General features: G+C 43.2%; 1 protein-coding gene and 1 long non-coding RNA gene across 3 annotated transcripts in view; both read left to right on the forward strand.

Moving 5' to 3' along the window:
* The window catches only part of ASPSCR1 (ASPSCR1 tether for SLC2A4, UBX domain containing), a 33,012-nt gene that overhangs the window by 5,084 nt on the left and 8,199 nt on the right, over positions 1-19,729 (forward strand). For both annotated transcript variants that reach the window (XR_009488888.1, XM_059864157.1), the window contains exons 5-12: positions 5,719-5,776; positions 6,563-6,636; positions 7,410-7,827; positions 12,299-12,438; positions 13,780-13,861; positions 14,688-14,754; positions 15,496-15,558; positions 15,844-15,896. Coding sequence is in view for 1 of the 2 variants with exons in the window: in XM_059864157.1 (XP_059720140.1) it covers positions 5,719-5,776; positions 6,563-6,636; positions 7,410-7,827; positions 12,299-12,438; positions 13,780-13,861; positions 14,688-14,754; positions 15,496-15,558; positions 15,844-15,896 (955 nt within the window). In the remaining variant the exon portion in view is untranslated. The remainder of the gene's footprint in view (positions 1-5,718; positions 5,777-6,562; positions 6,637-7,409; positions 7,828-12,298; positions 12,439-13,779; positions 13,862-14,687; positions 14,755-15,495; positions 15,559-15,843; positions 15,897-19,729) is intronic.
* On the forward strand, positions 2-4,938 carry LOC132336552 (uncharacterized). The gene is made up of 2 exons (XR_009488889.1): positions 2-3,276; positions 3,955-4,938. It is a non-coding gene; the product is annotated as an uncharacterized LOC132336552 (long non-coding RNA).

Raw genomic sequence — 19,729 nt, forward strand, 5'->3', positions numbered from 1 at the left:
GCTAAAGCTGTGGAGATGCTGGGATACATTGCACCACCTTCCTTTTACACAAATCTGCTTGAAGTCAGGTTACTGCTAGAGATGTGTGTGTCAAGCCTGGATGATCTCGATCCCCAGTATTTCTGTGCTGCAGTTCCCTGTAGTGCAGGGGGTTCTTTTTTATGGGTTGCTGTTGCTTTTGAGGCTTGCTGTTGTGCAAGTTCTTCAAGGAAATCTGGAAGTCTCAGCAGTTAATGTGGAATCTTCAAAAGACTTATTAGATCTTGTTTAAATGAAAGAATTTCTGGTTCTGTATTTATTGAACATGTGCATGGGTTAGAAATCTTATTATTTTAGTCCAGTCTACATTGAGTGCTACCTCTTGTCTTTAGTTTTGATTTTAGAAGGCTGTGTTGTTTTGAAATGTCAAGCTAATAAACTCTTCTCAGAGAGAGGCACTTCTTTTCTGTTTTTCATGGTTTGGAAGAGGAAGCCTTGAAACTGTGGCAGCCGGTCTGTTTTTAATCATGGACCATGTCTACAATGTGACATTTATTCATAAGTAAAGGAACAGTATTCATGTAAATGCTAGAGATAAAGAATTATTTTTCTTTTAATTGAGGAAAGAGGTAGGACAAAAATCACAGGTATAATTTTCCTGAGTGTTCTAAGTCCCCTCTTGTCCCTTACTACATCATCCGTGAGGAGAGGAGTGCTTGCTGCAGTTTGGGGACTGCTAGACTGGTGGAAGGTGGTAATTACTGACAATGACAAATAACCTTTGTGTGGCTTTCTCACATATTAGTTGATTGTTTCTTTGGTTTAAATTTTGAGCTTTTCATGTAATTTTGCTCTTTTGAAGTGGTTTTATTGGTTACAAGTCATTGTAATACGACTAGTTCATATACATGTTGCTCTTCTTAAGCTTCCAACTGCTGCAGTGTGCTAAGCATTCATAACTTCAGAACACAGCTGCTCTTTTCTGGCCTCTGGAAGCTGACTTCAGATGTTTGGATGGACTTTACAATCTTGATTAAGTTCAACAAGCAGCAAAGGTGCTGTGTGTGGTTTAGTCACAGAACAAGCTGAATCTACAGGCATCTGTATGGATTTAATGGGCTGAGTTGCTGTTCAGTGTGTTTTGATTCAGTTGACTAACTAGTCAGCTAGTTGTTGATGTTTGCTGAATCCTTCCTTGGACTTTCCAAGTGGAGACGTTTTCCTGGAATGCTCGTCTGCTCTAAGTGCGTGAGGGGAAGTATTCTAAATCCACTGGAATTTCCCCTGGGTTTCCAGCATCCATCTTGGCTAATTGGGTCTGAAGAAGGTCTGGAAGCTATTGTAGGGCTGCTCCTCCTCTCAGCGTGCGGCAGTCCTTGCACAAGATGTTTACAGGCCCTGTCAGATCACTACATGAAGGAATCTAATCTGCTTGCCGTTCCCCTTCTGAAGAGCAGCACATCAAAGAGAGGACAGTATGTTTGATGTGTGTGCTTGCCTCGGTGGGTGCATGTAATGGATTAGCAGCAGCTGGAGGAGGAGCCTGCTGCTTCCAAGAGTTAGACAAAAATAAGTCTCTGGGGATCTTTGTGTGGAGTCTGTGCTGCAGAGGCTGGTTGAGGGCACAGTGTTGTCTGCCCTATGAGCAAGAAGCCTGTGTTTCTATCTCCCACTCTTGCCTGCTTGCAGCTTCAGCAGCTTTATGGGCTGTTCTCCATAGAGCAGTTGCAATTCAGAGACTCAGAGACATCTTTGATGGTCATTATGATTCCTCACTGCTTCTTCACTTCACTGCTTCACTGCTGCTTCTTCTATATTGGTCATTCATTTGGTTCACATATTTTCCACACATTTTTAGAAGACTCTTCAGAGAGTTGCTTGGATTGAAGTGGAAAGCAGTTTTTGGAAAAGTGAATGAAACTAGGTTCTCTAAGTCAAACTGGCTTCCTCTCTACTGGTCTTTGGTGAGGACATGTTCCACTCTACCTAAGACTTTTTTCTCTTAAATGGTTGTCATCCACCTTTTCTGACAGACAGCAGCTTGAGGTTCAAGCTTGTATTCTGTGGCCTGTTCTGTCTGCCTTTTCTGTGCTTCTGCACTGTTTCTCTGTGTCTCATCAGTCCTTTATCTTTTGTGCACTGTTATTGAGGATTTGTCAAGGGATACAGGTAATCTTAATTGGAAGCAAAACCTATTGAAAATAGGGTGGGGATGAGTATCTTTTCTGGATTGTCTGGAGAAGTCTGAGTGCAGTATCCTGCTATGGTGTGCTGAAGGCACTCTCTGGTGATCTTCTGTTCCAATTCTCCAATTGAGACAAGATTTTTTTTTCCGTGCCTTTCATCATCAGGCATTGGCTTTGGGAATTTCCTCAGGTACTGCTGCCAGAGGAGTGAGGGAGGTTGGAGCCTGGGTCTTATATCACAAGACAGTGTTCTTTTGTATGAGCAGCATAGTCTCTTGATTCCTGCAGAGCATTGTATAGTGTGTTTTATTCCTGAAAGAGAATAATTAATTGCAGAATCACAAATGGAGGCAAACCTATTGTAGTGTTGGTTTGGTTGTTCACCTTGAAGTTAACTGTGTTTCATAATCTGAAACTTGTATATCATATTTTGGATGCTCTGGTGTGTCTGTTGCTTTCTGCACAATGGGATTTGTTGTGCTGGCTGGGAAATGTTCTGAATAGTGGTCTTACAGTCTTGGTATTATCATTCCCTGGAATATTTTGCAACTGGTCTGGAAGCAGTTCTCAGCTGCTGACTTTCCTAAAATAGACCTGACCCTCAGGACTGGTTTTATAGTTTGCTCTATTTGGATTTGCTCTACCTCTGGGTTTCATTGTGACGTGCCTTGTCCCATACCACTGTGCTGTTGCAAGCTTTTAACCATTTGATCAAGATGGCATATGGACTGCTACAATTAAACCAGACATCTCAGTTGTGGTTTGTGCTTAACAGATTTAGTCCCTCAAATCCTTCAACTGGAAACCATTGATGTTCTCTGGCTCTTGAGAATTACTCAAAGATTGAGTATCATAATTTTCCAATGGCACTCTCGATCCTGAGTGGCTTCTGGTTTCACTTATATGTCAATGTAGCTGAGTTTTGATTCTCAGTTTAAATGTCCTTGATGAAATTTCATGGAATTTAATGGCTATTTCCCTTAATTTTCCATTTCATAGGCTGGTTGACTCCCTCTCAGTTCAGTTTCTTTTGTCACTTCATGCTGGGCTAAGTTTGGTTATGCAGACTCCAGTCTTCTGCTGCGCAAGAAAGGTTGTTAAAGTGAAAAAGGTGATTTCCCTGTTACCGTAACAGAAAATGCTTCCTGTGTCCTAAGGTGGTCTTTCCCTGCTGGCTGGGTATATTGCATGTCTGTTTGTGGAGTTCCGAGCTTTTCTAAGAGCAGCAGACAGACCATGTAATGTACAGTCACTTCAGAACCACACACTTCATTGGCTGAGTGCATTTTGTCTGTTACTTAAGGGATCCTTTTCCTACATAACTCCTCGACATAACTTTGTTTCTGGTAATATTACATCTCAAAATATAAGTGTTTAAATTATGTGATGCTGAATGCACAGTGTTTTAAGTGATGGGACTCTGTTCATTAAACTCCTTTCCAGGAAAAGTCATAATGCAGCAAGCATTGATCACTGACATCATGTTCTTAGAGTTAACACTGTTCCATGCCCCCGTTAAGATGCTCACAAATTTAGGCACAAGATAGGGAATGTACCCTGAATGTACTAGTGTAGGTATAAGTGATGTACTAGATAGAAGCAGTCTGAGTTTCTGCTTAAATTTGGGGACACTTGAATGCTAAGTTGATCAATGTTTTGCAGCTGTATTTAGGAGAAAGTGCAGTTATTACTGCTACTGGGGAATTACAAACAATGCAGGCTAATGTGAAATAGAAATATCTTTCCAAAACTTCTACTTTTCACTGAAAACTACTGGAATTTTTTTCAGGCATAAAATGGCAGGCTGACCTTGGGAATTGCCTCCAGAGGTCTCAGGAGGTGAGCAAGGATGTGTCATGTTCCTGGGCTGCCAGGTGGATTTCCTTATCTGCTTTGCAGAGAGGTGGTTTCTCTTCAAGTCACAGGTGATGGGTGGTGATTTCCTGGTGGGGTGAGTGGAAAGCCATTCCCTCCACCTACCCCCCAGACTGGACTGTAGAGAGCAGTAAGATCAAGGGAGTTTACCATGAGGAGGAGCTACAGCTGTTCTGTGTTTCGTGATAAACCATCTGTTGCAGTGCAGATGGGATATACAGCTCTTTACCATGGGATATCCTGGTGCAACTGCAGGCACAGGGAGTTTGAGACAGAATGTGCTCAGAAGAGCTGCTGAGGTCTTTGGAGAAGTATAAATCTTGTCAGTTCTCATTGTATAGATGGGGAATACTGTGGGCAATGTTCTTACCTCTTGTAGTTTCCCAGGCTGAGTTAGGCTGAAATGTCTGAATCTGAAACTTCTGAAAAAATGCTTTTGAGAATTCAGACAGGTATATCTTTCCAAACCAGCACTGTCTTAGAGTGGACAGTGTTTTTCTGGTCACCTCTTAGATTGGCATGCTTGGGATGAGAAGCAGAGTATTCTCCTCAGTCTCACGTTTTACCACATTCTCATCTGATTTTAGTTTGAGTTGCACTTTCCTGAAGGTGGAAACCAACGTGACAGAGCTTCCTCTGATGTTGAATCTAATGCTCTCACTGACTCCAGTGCTTCAGCATAATGTACTGGTTAATTCTGTAAGGCTTTTTACTTTTCTGTAGGGATCTGAGGTTTTCTTGGTGAAAGTGTCAATCCTTTTTTTCCCCCTTTTGAAATCACATCATCTTGGGTGGATGAGAACTGGGAATTGCTGTGGTAGGCTGTGATTGTCCTTTACCTGTCTGTCTTTTGTATTTGATCAAATGAACATATAATAAAGCTTCTCTTTTACTGGAATGCCTCAGTATTGGTCATTTAGAGGGAGATGGAAAGAGTAGCATCTTACTGGTATTTCCCCATCTCGATGCTAAGGGCCCTTTGCTTCTGTCTTCCTTTGGAGGTGTGTGTTGGGAGTTCACATCATTGCTCATATGTGTCCTACATCACTGAAATGCTTAAATAGGGCTTGATTTTCTCTTTGTCTACAGTGGCAGCCTTTCATTTGACTTTACTTGTTTCATGGTCTCCAGAATCTGAAAGTTTATGCTCCTTGTTTTTGTTTGTTTACTTTCTCTTTTCTTTTTTGAAAATGATACTAAGGCAAGTTTCTTGTCCTTAGTTGATCTGCTTTAGAGTGGTATTTAATTTTGTTTGTTGCTGTGCATATGTGAAAAGAAATGGACCTCTCCCCAGAGAGTTCAGTCTAAGCCATAGCGAAGTTTTTAATTTGGATTAAAAAGAGCAAATATAACTAAATAATGTTTCAGATTGGGTACTGAGGCACACGAACAGTGATGAGTTTAAATTTATCTAGTATGATCAGCCAATTTCAGAATTCACTTTAATTATTTCTTTGTTTTGAAACTTTTAGGCTGTGTTTAAGGAAAAGTGAATGCATTGAAGCAAAGTGTTTACTCAATGTCTAATAGTGATCCTGTGAACTGCGTGGTGGTTATTGCTGGAGCAAAACGGAGGACAGTGTTTCCTGCTGATTTCACTTTGTACTGTAACTCTGCGCTGGTTTTGGAGGGGGTAGGCTGTTCTGCAGATGCTGCAGTGTTTTGCTTTTTCTTGCAGGGAGTTGATGGAACAGGATGGTGAATTGTCTCCAGTCTGTATTTACATGCGGGATGAGGTAAGGCAGCAAAGGCCTCTCAACTGTCTCATGTCCCTAAAACATAAGAAAACTTAGTTCTGCTTTTCAACCTGGAAAGTGTTTCTTTTGAACTTTCTTGAGAGGGGAAGTAGAAAAATGTTGGTCTTTTCAATGCATGACGTGTCTGTATGGAAAAGAGCTCTCTTGGAACATAACCTTGTGCTGTTGAGACCTCTGAGCCCATAAAATGAGCTCAATGACCTATTTGTGTTTTTCTTTCCAGCTTCTTTTAAAGCTTGAGTCAAAACAGTGTTTTCATTTTAATAAATATTTGCTTTTCTCTGTTTTGATCTTTTTCTATTAATGTTTTGTATGTGGGTATTATGGAATTCGCTCTCCCTAGCTGTCCCCTTTACTTCCCACTGACCTCTGTGGACAGATTGTCTTTATTCTGGAATACGTCATTACAGACAGATAGGAGGTGTATGTAAGGAAATCATCTGTCTTGCAGCTCTCAGATGTTGCCTGTCGTTTAACTCCTGACATAAAAGTAGCTTTGCTGTAGTTGGATCCCATTTGGATGTGTGTATGGGATGAAAATATATGTAGGTCACCTTCCATTGAGATGATTTAATAAGCTGTGAATTTGGTGAAACAGTACAAGTTGATAGAGATGGATTCAGGTGTGATTTTCTACTGCAGGAGTGTGTTTTCACCTGTTTCTTGTGTTGTGTGGTGTTTCTTTGGATACAGGTTTCTTTCCATAAAGACCTTTACATGCTTCCTGGGGAATCGGAGGCCATAACTACTCTGGTTTTGTTTTAGATATCAGGAAAAGATGCCCTGGAGAAGATAACACTGAAATCACTTGGCCTGATTGGAGGCAGTGCCATTATCAGGTTGGGAGAAGCAAAGTTTGGCTTCTTTATTTTCTGTTTCCACTCTGATGGTGAATTTATTTTGTTTCAAGTACCAAAAGAAAGACAAAAAAAAAAAAAAAAGAAAGAAGTCTCAAGAAAAGACGCCAAATTAAAACATTGCGGCATTCAGAAATTATTGCATTTGCCTGTTTATCTCAAACTGCTGCCCAGATGTGCTTTGGCACTGACCAGTCAAGTGCAGATTAAAAGAGCTTGTTTGTTTCTTTTTTTTTTTAATTTTTCTTTTTTTTCTTCCTCCTTTGAGTGGAACAGACAATTCAAAGTTAAAAGTCTCTCAGAGAGGGTAATCAGCTACCACTTCATTCTTCCCTGCTCTGGATCTCAGGCACTTAACTCCCAGCTGCTGCAGGCCCTGGTGGCTGTTGGGGGGTGAGTTTGGGACAGAGGCAACCTTTCTGTGATCTCCTGACCAGCTTTTTGTGGTATATACAGAAGGCAGGAGTGATTAGAAGCTAGGCTTTACAACTGACTGCAGGTTTTCTCTAGAAGGCAGTTTTGTTCCAGAGGAGTGGGTCCCTGTTCTGTTGTTCTGCACAACCCCCTGACCCTCTACCCCACACTTCATAGCAATTGGAGCTTGTTCTCTGTAAGCATCTGGAAGAAGAAAGTTGTTAAATCAGGGTGTATTTGAGTCAGCTGCTGTCTTTGTGTCATGGACGTGTTGAGAATAGGGAGGGCAGTATTCCTAGGATTATGGTTTTATTTTTATTCCTTTTGGTGTCTTCTTCAAGAGTTGTCATGAAGAAATGCAGTTCATCTGGTGGGGAGGAAGTTGTGGGAGCCACGGTGCCTTGTAATGAGCCAACAGTGAGGAAAGGCTCTATGGAAGAAGCAGTGGATGTGCCTCTACCTCAAGCAAACACATTTCCGAAGGACTTGGAGCACAGGAATGTGGCTGTATCTTTAAACAGCTGCACACACAAGCAAGACTCGACTAAAGATTCTCATGCTAGCTTGGAGGAGCTGTGGCATTCCCCAGAGCCTGAGCCTACCCCATTTGTCCATTTTTTTGGAGATGGAGAACATCTGGGGGACTCTCCTGTAGCTGCACTATCTTCAAAGCTGCCAACAACTTTTTCAAGCCCTGGAGGTCCTTCTAAGCCAAAGAAGTCTAAGAACAGCCAAGAAGTGCAAAAGGAGCAAGACCAGGTAAGGGAAAATGTATTTGCAGATTGGGCAACAAGGACTTTTTTCTTATCCTGCCTTGCCTGAGGCTGAGCTCCCATGAGAAAAAAGATGTTTCCAGATTTAGGACTTTTTCCCTGCATCACAGGATTTGGTGCCTTAATGACACACAGTTCTGCCTGAGTTCAGAAAGGAAGTAGGAAGGATTTGAGTTTAAGAATTTGCTGTCCAGAGTTAGGCAATAGAGACAACACAGCTGCATTAAATCACAGTCCAGAAGGTCCTACACCTCAGTGCCACAGATTTCATGAACAAATGGCCACTTTGTTACCTGACCCTGTGACTTAATTTTCTTAGTACTGCAGATGAAGCAGAAACCTTCCATCCTTGTCCTTTTGTACTTCTGCTTGCTTATAGAAGTGGTTTTTGTCTTAATGTAAAATATCTTTCCTCTGAAGTAGTCTACCTGTCTCTAACTATCTCCCAGAAAGACAGATTGCGCATCTCACCATTGCTGGTGTCTCTGAAATCAAACTGTGTTTGTTAAAACTAAAAGTGCTTGAGCCATGTTGAGGTACCAGAACTGATGGCTGAAAAGTGCTGTCATGCCATCCCAGAGTCGCCTGGGAATGGTATTGAACTGTGTTTTCTGTAGGGCAGCTGTATGGAATTGAATGCCTTCAGGAAGGCTGAGTATGTCTGGCAAGTAGCGAAGCATGAAGTACAGGAGCCATTTAATTAATAATTTACTCCTTGTTGTTATGCACTGAGAGTTTCCCATTCTGGATTCTCAGTGAGCAGCTCTTTTCTTGCTCCTTTGGCTCATCACTGGGGCTGCCTTTCATCTTCAGAGATCCCCTTTGTTGTTTCCGACTCTTTGGTACCTCCTAGAGTTGGAGGTTTGAATCTCCTCTGGTCTGATCGAGCCAGGACTGAACAATAGAAATCTATAAGTAGAAAGAAAGGAAGCCTGGGGAGCTTCAAAGGGGGCTTAGTCCAGGAGGAATTTAGCAAGACTGTGGATGCTTTCACGTTGATGTAGAGACTCTACCTTAGTTGACTTCTTTGTGGTTGCAGCCTATTTTTGATGAGTTCTGAATTGTTGAGGAACAGAAGCCAAACCCTGGAAGGAATCTGGAGCAGTTATGGACTGCAAAAGTTAGCAGAAAGAGGGCATGCCAACCTGCAGTGGTGAATATTCGAGTGTATTAGAAACATGTTTGGGTCTGTCTAATCTGTTATTTAACCCTTTGGAGCAGACCCTTAACATGGAGAATTAAACAGTAGGCTGGGTGATTTGTCCAGTCTCATGTGTTGCTTGCTGCAGTTGCACTCTTGTGTATGAGGGGTTTGGAAAGGAGGAGTTTCTGCTGTGTCTGGGAAGGGAGAAGAAGTGCCGGGGTTTGTGGTGGTATCCTTCACCAGTCTTGTTGCCCACACTACTCTGTGCATTGATGGGAGAGGCAGAACTCCATAATTTCACTGACTCCGCAGTCTGATGTGTAGCTGTGCTTTTGGGCATGGCTGAGTGCTGGTGACTGAAGGACTCACATGAAGCAATGTCTTTCTCAGAGTCGCAGTCCAGTTCAAACCACTTCTGGAGCCAGCCACCCTTCCACTCTGAGAGCAGCTTTGGAAGCAGCTGCAGATTCTGTTGGGGGAGTTGTGTCCTTGTGTTAAACAGCATGTGATTTTGACGGCTGCTTTCAAGCCCTTTGATCTCTGGTACTTTTGCTGCTGATTGATTACATTTTGTTCCCTCCTCCACTCCTGCCATCTTCCACTCTCCTCTCAGCGGCAGCAGCCAAGTAGGGCTAGCCACATGGCATCTGCTTTTTGTCCTTTTTCAGTCCTGAGGAAAAAAACCCAAAACAAAACAAATTATTTTTAAACATCAAAGGTCCATTTTTGTAAAAGAATCTTCCCATTAATGCTTTGCCTGTGTGTGGTTTTTGAAGCTGAAGAGAAGCTGGATAAAATCTGTGCCGGCATCCCTTCGTTTCTTGGGCTAAAGATGGTTTACAGACAGCTGCAAGCTGACTTTGATGTCAGAATGTTAATTATTAGAAGGTAACTTTAGACCAGATTCAGCATGAGATTAGAGCTCCCAGAGGTGGTGGGGAGGAAGTGGGTCTCTGGGGAGAGCTTGCTGCTATGGAAAGCACAATGACCCCTATTTCACTTAAATCAAAAGAGTTTTTTTCAGCTTACCTGCTTCCCTGGGAGCAGGATGGTGACTGCAGAGTGAGCTGCATTCCTCCTGACACCTGGCTTTGTCACATAGGCTGCACTTACATAGATGCTGCTGTGAACATACGGCTTCAGCCTCATGGTGGAAAGTGCCTGATATTTCAGCTTTGGTGGAAGAATAGACTTTGAAGAAGGAAGATACCAAACCTTAGCACAGCAGCTTTGGCTCCTGGGAGAAGTAGGACAGCAAAATGCTCAGCTTGCTTTCCTCCAGTTTACATAATGGAAAGTAGAACATCCGTGTGGTGGCCATTTATTGTTACAGGAGATGGTTATCTTTTATCACAGTTGCAGAAAACACTGTGTGTGCAGTGGGCTGGGAAGTGGGTTAGTATTCCTGGAGTCTCTTTCGTAATCATTGTGGGAAGTTAATTTTTGGATTCTGTCCACGCTTTAGGATTGTTGGAACCCACAGCAAGGAAGAGGAGGGAACACTTAGGACTGGAATATATGTCTGCCTTATGCCATCTTGGGATTCCGAATGCCTTGGCAGATGCCATTAACTGTCACCATAATTTGGGTAGGGGCTGGCCCTTTCCCTGTGGAATCCCACTGCTGTTGGGATTAACTAAAGGCCTTGTTGGAGCCAATACTAAATGGTAACTTTAGGATTTGCTAATGCAGAGTTTGGATACTTTGGAGTTCTCTTCTTTGTATCCTAGCACCCTTCACAACATGCCACAGGATATGCCTCCTCAGTCTTCTGGGTTTGGGTTTTTTCAGAAGACATCTGTTTTCACTACATGTTTAGAATGAAATGAAACTCAAGCCTGTTTGAGGAGATTAAAGTACACTGAGTTCTTGGGGAGGCCTGATTAATTCTCCTTTGGCCTCTGACATAGATGTGCCCTCACTGGAGCATCAGTGGGCAGTGGTTGTATCATGGTGCAACCTGCTTCCCAGCAGATGGTCCTGGGCACTTGGGGTCCTTCCTGCAGCACTGGCACCCCCACCCCACCCCTGGCCTGGAGAAAGCTGCAGCCAGGCTCCTGTACCCGCTCGTTAGGTCTGACCCTGCTCAACTTTCTAAAAGTAGCCAAAGGTCCCACCCACACAACCTCGATCTTTTAATTTTTCAAATTACCCTTTAGTGCCCACAAGTAGAGTGAACATTGCCTTGTAATTTGTGTTGTGCTTTAGACAATTGAGAAGACTCCTCTTCCCAAGTGGCCAGTGCCTGGGGGAGGGGTGAGTGGATGGAGGGAGGACATCTGGGTGTTAATTAGGATTGCAAAGAGTGTATGAGAGAATGAGGGGATAAGAAATGGGCAGCGAGTTCATTGACAGAGCCTGTGGCATTGTTAAGCTGGCAGCTGACTAGGAAGAAATGCTGGATTAACTACCGAAAGTTTTGTTCCTGTGAGCCTCTTCAGCCACGAGCTGTGTCTTCCCTGCATCTCCTGGAGTCTTCAGTATGCTGTTCTCTGTTTGCAAGCTTTGTTCCTTTAAACAGTTTTGGAATGTAAAAAGTTTGACATGTTTGAGATCCAGGAGGTGTAACTGCCTCTCCATTGCTTGACTCTGGTCGTGGTTTGTATTCACACAGGCACAGCTGCTGCTTTGGGCAAAAGAGAGAGAGTAGCCAGCACATAACCTTTCCTGGGGAGGGATCCATTAAAGTCCTGCTGCCTGCAGAGATGGCAAATGCTCTTGATCTCAGTGGTTGGGGCTCCGGTCTGGGTTTTTTAGGGGATTGTGGGTTATTGGCTTGTTTTGTTTTGTTTTTTTCATAACTGCAACCACAGCTGTAGGCTAGGCCCAGTTGCACTGGGTGTCATCATGACACCCAGTTCTGGGCTCTGGAGGCTGGGGGAGCAGGCAGCCAGGCTCTCTGTGCCCTGCTGGGCAGGTGAGAAGGTGTCTGTGTGCAGCTTGGTGTGCCTGCTCTCAGCTCTGCTGTGTAGGAAAGGTGGCCAGTAAATGTTTTAATTACCTTTGTTGCAGCTGATACCTAGAGAGAACTGCTCTCCTGCGTCTGTGTGCTCTGGTTGCAGCAAAGGCTGATCTCTCACTTTGTAAGTGCAAAACAAAAGAGTTTCACTATTTAAGGGATCTTTCTGCCCACAAGAAGCCAGAGTAAAATTTTGAAAGGTGTGCAATGAAATCCTGCAGTGGTTTAGTTCAGAGAGCTGAACAGGTCAAAAGGCAGTTTGTAAATACTCTCCTTTTACTCTTTTTCAGGAACCTTATAAGATAAGCAGAGCAATGCATTTAAAACTAATTAGAGCTCACTTTTTTTCTGTAGCTTGTAGAACGTGAGCCACTTATATGTCACCTGGACCTACTGGAACAACTTTCTAATGGCCCAGAAGAGCTTCCTGATGAATTTTTTGAAGTCACAGTGGATGATGTACGGAAACGTTTGGCACAGCTGCAGAATGAGAGGCAAGTTCCCTTTCTGCTGTGGGTGAGATTTGCTGTGTCTGTTGTTGGGCAGAGTGACAGTGATCAACAGAGCTTGTTTTATTTTTGGCCGGTAAGAAACACCTTATCTTCTAAGTAACAGAATTAACCTTTTATTAGACTGCATCAGAAAGACCAAGTCAGCCACAAGTCCAGACCTGAGAATGTTTGGAGGAGGCATACACACACACACATGCACACACTCACACACATATGGAAATTATAGGAAGCTGACGAACAATGTATTGCACTGTTCAGGTAGCTTCCTTTCAAATATTCATGATTTTACTTCATCAGACTTCAGTAAAAACTCAGATGAAGATAAACTGCCTTTCCTGTCACAGCACCATTTTGCTGTCTGTGTGTTCCTTGAAGAAATTAATTTCATGAATGTATTTAGTTTCAAGTGGGTCAAAGCATTCCTTTAAACATTGCAATAACTCTCCAGGACTGTGAAACAGTCTCTTTTATGCTATAGCCAAGTCCAAGTTGAACTTTTTACTTAGAGTTGATTTTTTTCCCACAGGCCACTGAGTACACAGAATATGGCCTGAAAATTGCTCTGCTGTTTGTGGGTCTGGAGTATTTAGTGGTACAAATGCAGATTCATTTGGTTGGGGATTACTGGAATACAGGCCCCCTGAAAAGACCCAATTTCCAAATTTGCTGATGTTTTCCCCTTACAGCCAGGGATAAAAATAAAGGCAAGTTACACATCAGTTACTTGGAGACAAAGGAAATGTACTAAAGCTGAGCATGGGATTTGTTGGGTCTAAGCTCGTTTCTTTGCTTATGGGAAAATATGTAATTATTTTCTTATATTTATTGTTTACTCTTTAATGCAAGTAGATTTTTATTTTGTACCCACTATTTATTTTAATAGCCATCTACAATGCCAGTTCTTGAATGATCTGAAACTTTTAATTTCTTTCCCTGTTGCTAATTAATACTTATTAATTTTTTGTGCTGGCATTGTTTTTCAAGTTCAGTAGCTCTTCTGCCCCTGTGGAGTAATCATGTCCAACCCTAGTCTCTGGTTTATTGGGTTAATAAGTCCACCTCTTCTTGAGTAGTCTAAGCAGACTTTCCTGTCCTCTTAGGATCTTTTAGTGCATCTGTTCTCATGAACTTGTACAACAAAAGTAATTTTACATAGCATAGTTGCTGAAACTCAGTAGTTTCAGGAGGTAGGGAAAATGCTGGGAGAGATGCATCAAACAGTTGAGCAGTTCTCATCAGCCCTGCTTGGGTCTTCTGCTAGCTTAATAAAGTAAAAATACATCGTAACATTACAGGCAACTTGCCTTCTTCCCATGTCTGTAGGAAACGCCTGGAAGAAGCTCCACTGATGACAAAGTCCTTGAAGGAGTCCCAGCTGAAGGAGAAGTTGGAGCGTTACCCCAAGGTAGTTGTTCATTTTCCAGTCCCTCTGGCTAGTCCAGACTTGGGGATTGAGTACCTTGGGATTCAGTTGTGATCAACAGGCCCTTAAGCTACTTAGAGGGAGATTTTTCAAATTCCCATCCCTATTAATTGTTTCTGGGACTTGCATAACAGTTGTGCCATGTGAAAACAGCTGTACTGTAATATGGTAATATGTCACTGGTTGAGTGACAGGCAGTGGAGTTGCTTCTGTTCTGTTCCAGATGTCTCAAAATCTTTCTGTTGTGCACACATCAGTCTGCATGACTGAGCCTTCCTGCCTGCTCTCTGTAGACATTTTGTTAGAAACTCACTGAAAGTTAAATGAGTCAGTTTTACAATTTGGTTTTTTTTACTCTGTAACTCTGATCTTTGTGCAGTTTCCAAGTGAGGTGCTTTCTGACCAAGCTGGAGGTACAAAGGTCAGAGATATGTCAGGAGGATTCCTACTGCTGTGGACACATTAGGATACCAGTAAACTGTCTGCACCTGTCCATGAGGGTCTGTCTTTGGTGGTGGTGCATCATTTAGCACAGGGAGCTCCTACTCTCTGATCAAGTGCTGCTGCATTTTCCATCACAGTGCTTTGACGGATGAGCTCCTGTGCCCCCTCTGAAGGCCAGACAGCCCTTGTTCCCTGAGGAGCTGCACAGCACTGTTAGCCAGCTTGCTCTTCTGTCCCTGTAAATACCTCAGATCTCCCCATTGGAAAAAAACAACAAATAAACAACTTGCAGGTTCTAAGCCAAGGACAGGTGTTACAGAGCAGTGATGAACCACTGTCCTGATGGGCATTGTCTCTGCTTCAGGTGGTGGTGAGAGTTCATTTTCCAGACCGCCACGTTCTGCAGGGCTGCTTCCATCCCACTGAGACTGGTAAGACCAATCAATCACACAGTGGGAGTGTGTCTGAACAGGTCACACTGTTGCCTGGCAAAGTAAAGCTGCTCTGAAGAAGCAGCAGAAGGTAGTTACGCTGTCATTGTAGGGACTTAGTCCCTGAATGGACTTTGGACTAGTTCAGTTAGCTAAGGGCTACTTAGTGGAGATGGCAAAATACTTGTCCTTATGTGGACAGGAAGCTGTCCCACTTGCTATCCTCTTGTTTGTATCTAAATGATGTGTTACTGGGATGCATTTGGAGACTTCCTCTGAGTTGGTGTGTAAAACGTTTTTCACCCCCTTCCCCAATCCAAAACCTACTCCAAAAAGCAGGAAGGAGGAAAAAAAAACCAACTTCAGCAACTCTACTAAGAGAGGATGTACCTTTATGGTTCTGTCAGTTCACAAAAGGCAATCAGACCATGCATCAAGTAGCTCTTACTGTTATTACTGGAGATCCTCTTATTCTCAGCTGTCAGCCATGGTTACCTGCACAAAATTTTTTGATAAATTTGTAGGCATCCTTAGATTTTCCCAAAGGACCAGCACATCAAAGTGACTTGTTTTGTTTGTTTTTTTTCTACAAGAAATTTATGAGAGGAACTGTGTACTTTGGAGTAAAAGGCAATCTCCATACCTTCTAGAGGGCATTTCTGCTGTTACAAGTCAATCTTCTTGCCCAACATTTGAAGAACCAAATGTAATTTAGCAAACCTTTCTCTCCTTTTTCCACAGTTGGCATTTTGAGAGACTTTGTAAGAAGCCACCTTGCCGATGCAGAGTTGCCATTTTACTTGTGTGAGTGCTGTTGGTTATATTTGGCCTTACTTTATAAAGCCTGTTTCTAGCTGTGGGATGTTGATGCCTGAGAGATGACCTGGAAGGGAATGCCTTCCCTAAAACACAGCTTCACAGTGCAAAGAAGGTGTAACCTGCTCCCTTAGCCATGTTATGCTTCTAAGAAGCAGTCTCTGTGGGCATATGAATGTGTCCCCCCTTCAGAGAGCAGGGATGCCTCCCATACCTGTGTTTGATCTTCTGTTGCTAGGTGGTTCTGTTTTATAATTTGTTTTTTAACTTCAGTTGTTGCACCTCCCAGAATCATCTTGAACAATGAAAGTCTGACGCTGTTTGAGGTAAGGACTCACACATGGGCTCTGATTCTCTCTGGTTTGTGCTCCCCTTAACCCTGCCTCAGGCTTTAGTTACTTTTAGAAGAAGCTGGGTAATGCTGTAGGCTTCTGCTCAGCCCAGGCTAGTGGAACCAGGTGTTTTGGAGCACAAGCCCTTCACCAGAAGAGGTCCACCTTGTGCAGCAATAGGCAGAGGCACACTGGGGCAGGGGTGGGGATTCACATTGTTTGGTACACACACTGCAGTTAACCTGGAATGTTATTGTGAGAGCTGGGCTGAGCTGAGTGTGCTTTATCTGTAGCTGGACTAGGATAGTAAGAGATGAGACTGAGTGTGGACAGGGAACTGTTTTCAACTGCTACAGTGGAGCTAGAGGCCATATTAGACAAAAATCTGACTTCTTTGAAATCACTGTGTGAGAGTCAGTGTGCACTGAGGGGTATGCATTCTCTTTTGCAATTTTTCTGTGGGAACACTGAAATACAGGTGTTCACATTCTGATTCCTGGAGATTTTTTGCAAGTGTCAGATAAGGTGGTCTTGATGTCCCTGGCCAGAGACTATTGGCTGTGTAGATCACACATCTACTTTAGGAGTGATCGCGTGAATTTGCCAGTGACTTTGCCCCAAACTCATGCTGTTTAAAATGTTCTGTCATTCAGAACTGCATGGACCATTCCAGACTGGTGCACCAGAGATCCTTCAGAGTAAAGGCTCACTCAGCAGCATTGAGAATTCTTGTTTGATGCCCCTGAGGGAGCAGAAGGGCTGGGGTGGGGAATGGGATAGAGAAAGGGACTTTTCAGGCAGCATGGTGAATTAGGTAGTGATTAGCATGCCTTAGAAGTTGTTTGCAATGGAGTTTTCCAAATTCCATAACTTGCTGACCAGGCCATGTGGAAGAAATACACATGCAGATGCTTTTAGATGATTGAATATTCAGACCTGTATCTGCCTCCTGATGATCCTCTGATGCCGATTCTGGTCTCCCTTGTTAACCTTGGTCTGTTTTCTAAAATGTTCTAAATCCTCTACTTACTGTCTTACTTACTGTTTACTCCTTGCCTGCTTCCCTTGTCCTGCAGTCGTGTTCTTTTATTTCCTCTTTCTCAGTGCGCATCTCATGTTTCTCTGGATGTCTCCTGAAACATGACTTTTTCAGTAAAACACCACAGGAATAATTACATCTCGTTGTCTTTGAAATAAGAAGCCTTTTGGCAGGAATTTTGTTTAATTTGCTGCGTTAAAGCCTTTGTTCTGTACCTGGCACCATTACTGGTGCTTGTTATACGTGTGGCAATTTCCCGGTTTCCTAGTTGTGACATTTACTGTGAAATTCATTCTTCGTGGCAGCTCTCTGAGACAAGAACACATGTTAAATTAGTGGTCTTTGAAGACTTGGAGGTGCCTTACAGCCCAGTCTTAGGCACTTCATTAGAAATCACAGCTTTGTGCAGGACCTGGTCGATGTTAGTGTCAGACATCTCCAGTCTGCAGTGGCTTTCTGTAGACTGCAGTGCTTGCTGTGGCACATGGCAAAGGTGCAAAGCCTTGGCTTTGATACAGAACTGGGACTGCTCAAGGTGCTATGCTCAAAAGTGGAAAATTCTTTGCAAATGGACCTGTTTTGAGGAAAATATTTTTTCTCATATCCTCTCTGTCACCATGAAAGAGGAATAACGTCCGACTAAGATAAAGGGTGTCAAATCCAAACCTGATTTAAGATACGTTTTTATTCATGCCACTTATAATCACACCATAGTGAAATTAAACTAGTGGTTATGTTGAGAATTTGGGTGTAATTAAAGTAAAATGGAGTTTTTAAGCACAATCTTAACTATACAGAATCTGTATAATTACTTGCCAAATGTGGAAAGCAAGTAAAATCTCATCCTTAGAATATTTTTTAGGGATTGTGACATGACATTACAAAGAGATTACTATCACATTAGTTAACAGATGCATGATTTTGCATTTTTGGCTTATCCAGCTAGCTCTACATAGATAAATGTGATGATGTGCAGGGAAAGTAATTTGAGCTTCAGACACCTCTCAATGAGCTCTTGCATTGATCATTATGGCTTTGCAGCAAAGTCTTAAGGTGGTGAAATCATCAGCTCATTACTGAATAGCAGTCAAATCAAAAACAGCCTCCTTCCAAAAGCAAAGTATTCAGAACAAAATAGAGAACTTCGCTGTGTATGGACCAGGATTTGTCTGAATAACATCCAGATCTGGTCTCACATCTTCAGAAGGAACTGGTGAAGGTGCAGAGAAGGGAATGAGGTTCATCAGAGATCTGCAATGTCTCCTGTCCAAAGAAAGACCGAATAGGTCAGGACTTGCCAGTCTGTAAAAGCTGTGACTAGAAAGGGAATAACGTGCCAAGGAGAAGCTGGAATTGCATTGAGTTCTTAAGTATGAGTGAGTGGCATCAAGTGAGGCAAGCAGGAGCTAGAATAGATGGAATAAGGTGGTTGGTCGTGTGTCAGAAAACTGAGGCGTAGAATTCCTTGTCAAAGGATGCCATATACTGAAAGGATGTACTGATTTGAGAGAAATTTGGACAAGTTCAAGGAAGATACTTAGTAAGTGTGTCTTAATATATAGAAACCTTTTCAGGAAGCTTCTAAACTGAAGACTAATGCTAGCTAATCACTTATAAGCAAGGATACTCTTTTTTGTTCATCTGGGTTTTGTTCAATCTTAGGGTACCGGCTGGATTGAATGGGCTTCTGCTCTGCCTATGGTTCTTCTGTCTTTGGGAGAGCTGTGTTTAATGCCGGTGGCTGTGTAGCCTGTGTCCCTTGCTGGGGGCCCTTCAGCCCTTTCAGGTCACGGTCTCTTATGGCAGGAATGATTCTGTGTGTTTGTAAACATTTTACTTGGATGAAGCATCAAACATGAAAGAAACAATTCCTGACAAGAACTTGTCATGCTTTTCTGGTTCCCCAAACTGCTGTCAGAGACCACAGAACTCTGACCTGTGAGGATGGTGCCTTTTCCCTGTTTGGCCTGGCTGATTGTGGGAGAAGCTTTGCTGCTGTTAACCAATGTAAATCCTTATTCCTCTTTAACTTTCACCACGTTAGTGCAGGCCCCATGCCATCATTTTCCTGCTTGGGTAAGTTTTCCCTTCTGCTGGGGTCTGGGTGCCTGGGAGAAAGGGGCTGAAGGGCCTTTCTGCTCTGGACAGAGACAGGTGTGGGAATCACTCCAGCTGTTGTGTCCATGCCCGCTGTGTCATTGTTGGATGCCGTGTTTGGAGGTGTCTTTTCCCAGTGAGGCTTCATTGCCTGAGCCTCAGGGCTCTCAGCAGAAATAAGAATGAAAGAGGTAATCTTTGTGGTGCTGGGGTAGGAGGGGCAGTGCTGGGGGTGGGATCTGCTCACTGCTTCTCACATGAGGCTGTGGCCTTCCAAACTGAGAAATGTTCAGTCTGGGAAGGGGTTTGTGTGGGCCAAGGGTCCCCACTGGCTGCGAAACCGAGTGCTGTAGAGCAGGCTGCAGTGCCTGACTGTGCCCTGCATGGGGCTAGGCTCTGTGCAGGGGGGTTTGTAGAGACCTTTCCCTTTCCATTCATCTTGTGGTCCATGTAAGGGAAACATCTCATACTTTATTCAGAGCTCCCCTTCTGTTCCCTGATCTGGAAGGAGGGAGGTAAAAGGACAAAGCTGCTCTGTAAAGACAGGAGAGAGATGGTTAAGGTACTTTGTAAAATAATGTTCCTCTGGGTCTGGGGAGAGAGGAGCTTTTGCTGTAAGGTGACCTGGCAGTAGACAGCACCCCTGTAGTGGGAAAGCTTGTTCTGGAGTAACAGTGTTGTGGTGTGTAGG

The sequence above is a fragment of the Haemorhous mexicanus genome, chromosome 20, assembly GCF_027477595.1.
Source record: "Haemorhous mexicanus isolate bHaeMex1 chromosome 20, bHaeMex1.pri, whole genome shotgun sequence".
In the NCBI taxonomy this organism is placed as follows: domain Eukaryota; kingdom Metazoa; phylum Chordata; class Aves; order Passeriformes; family Fringillidae; genus Haemorhous; species Haemorhous mexicanus.